Here is a 2,124-nt window from a genome sequence, read left to right as displayed (position 1 = left end):
CTATACCTTTAGTAAATAACCCCCAGAGAATAAATGCTCTTATTGGAAGCTTCTTGCACATGCATTTTGCAACAAATCCCCTTTACATATTGCCACCTACAGGCACTTTTCATTTATTTTGTTCTACTTGCAGATATTTAAAGAAAAGCAGACAGAATTGTATTTTCAGCACTGAAATTATCTCCACATTTTTAAAACACGGTTAAGTTTCATTTTTTTTTTTAATGTTTGGTGACCCTGAAAATGTGTTGAAGGTTATTTTTATCGTTGAAATTTGGAAACTTAATGCTTTGTTTTAAATGAAATGTTGAAAAAAATGTATTACAATATATTTTAAAGGCTAATTTTGTGTTTATTGTTTGCTGAAGGGATCACACAAACTGACACATGATATAAAGGAAATGATTATTGATTTTATTAGGAGCAAAATCAAATTGCTACATTTTAAATATTCTTGAAAGTAGTTGCAGACTGTCGTAGCTTCAAACTCCTTTATTTGGCTGTAGGGGTAACTCAGTGATAACACTTGGCCAGGGCATTACCAATAGAATGAAATGCTGACTGGAGAGCACACTGCACTTCTGGGGTGAACTCCTGATGGAACTGTAGAGCCAAGGTAATAATCAGCACATCCCCAAAGCGCTGAAAAAGAATACAGATGTTGTTTTAGTAATACAATTTTAGCAGCCAGAAATCATATTTCAATAATCTGACAAGAATACATTTAGATTGTATTGCCCACTCTAGGTTAATCCACTAATGTGGTTACTATTGCAACTGCCTCATTAATGCCTCATGAATACTTAAAATAAAGTATATATTTAACAATGGATATGTGCAAAAATATTTACTAATTATATAAAGATTGCTCAAAATCTGTATGCAGTTATTATGAATGTTGGAAAAATATTTTTAATCAGTTAAATCCATATGTGAAAAAATAACTGTAAAATACTTACATAAAAGTTAGCTGGATCCACATGAAGTTTTTCAGAGTGGTACTGGCTCAGCTTGGCAAAGTGTGGCTTGAGGTTGTCCAGATGTTTCAAGCCTTCTGTTATGGCAGCTAACACCTTCTCACCATGAGCAATCACCTTGGAATTGTGGCTGATGGCGTCAACAGAGCCCAGGTTTACTCTATTCATGAAAATAAATCATGTTAAAGTATTTTAAATTATTTAATTGCTGTTAAATACCTGGTAAGAGCTTCTCCTCCTATTTTCTTTGTATCTACTTTGGGCCAAAAAGCATTAATGATTTCTGAGGAGTGGCCCATGGTAGATGCTGTAGATGTGCTTGTTAAGGTTCTGAGTATAGAATCTGGTGCTTTCTCCTGCGATTCTCTGAGTTTATATATGTTACATGTGGCCCTTCCTATTCCTGTGCTGATTATCTATTGGCTACAGTGAAACACACTTATCTGGAAACTCTCCTCCTCCAACACCTTACCATCCCTCCCAAATGAAATTCATATGAAAATAACTGTTTTATAAAAAATAATAAATATATATATATTTTATTAAAGTTTCTGAAATGCATACCCAGTTATAACATGTGTGAAAGAGTATTAATTAAAAATATTTGAAACACAAACCACATGTAAATATAGCACACTATGTGATTTAACTGTATCTAACTGTAAATTCATTAAAGTTAATATATCTCTACGGATCATATATAAATGCTACTAATGTGTATACTGTTAAGTGTTAAGCAATTTAATTAGTAAAACCATTGTGTTACTTATTTTCAGGAATGTATAACACATTTTTTGTTGTAAATTGTAATGCATGTAAAGGAATGTAGTCATTGAGTTTATTGATGAAGTTCGGTATTTATACATGATTTGATAATGTTTGCAATTTTCCACATTAAAAATATTTCTTCTTGTGAGAAGCAAAGTTTTCCACAGTTATTAGATAGGTTTTTCTTATTTCATCTGTACATGATTGGCTATTCAAAGTGAACAGGAATTTGCCTATTACATGATTGGATAATTAAATCCAATTATCTAATCATTTGATTGGATAAGTGAATATTTACACAATGTATTGTGTGAAGATTATAAACTTCTTTAGTAAATCAGCCTCCCCCAATAGGTGTTTCTGACCTGCAGTTTTAGGG

General features: G+C 32.1%; 1 protein-coding gene across 1 annotated transcript; it reads right to left on the bottom strand.

Annotated features, from left to right (window-relative positions):
• Window positions 1-398: 398 nt before the first annotated feature.
• Window positions 399-1,304, bottom strand: LOC108799436 (hemoglobin subunit beta-like). The gene is made up of 3 exons (XM_018571291.1): window positions 1,187-1,304; window positions 960-1,142; window positions 399-642 (listed from the first exon to the last, which is right to left on the bottom strand). The coding sequence occupies exons 1-3, from the start codon at window positions 1,274-1,276 to the stop codon at window positions 514-516; spliced, it is 402 nt and encodes a 133-aa protein (XP_018426793.1). The 5' UTR covers window positions 1,277-1,304; the 3' UTR covers window positions 399-513.
• Between the last annotated feature and the right edge of the window lie 820 nt (window positions 1,305-2,124).

Source organism: Nanorana parkeri, unplaced genomic scaffold, assembly GCF_000935625.1.
Source record: "Nanorana parkeri isolate BGI_ZX_2015 unplaced genomic scaffold, ASM93562v1 scaffold1727, whole genome shotgun sequence".
In the NCBI taxonomy this organism is placed as follows: domain Eukaryota; kingdom Metazoa; phylum Chordata; class Amphibia; order Anura; family Dicroglossidae; genus Nanorana; species Nanorana parkeri.
This window is presented reverse-complemented; position numbering and strand designations above follow the sequence as displayed.

Excerpts from the sequence above, each read along its gene's own strand:
- LOC108799436 (XM_018571291.1), bottom strand. The coding sequence starts at position 1,276 with ATGGGCCACTCCTCAGAAATCATTAATGCTTTTTGGCCCAAAGTAGAT. Across the intron at positions 1,143-1,186 it reads CTCTTACCAGGTATTTAACA|AATAGAGTAAACCTGGGCTC; the intron begins GCAATTAAATAA and ends TTTATTTTCATG. Across the intron at positions 643-959 it reads TGGATCCAGCTAACTTTTAT|CGCTTTGGGGATGTGCTGAT; the intron begins GTAAGTATTTTA and ends ATTCTTTTTCAG.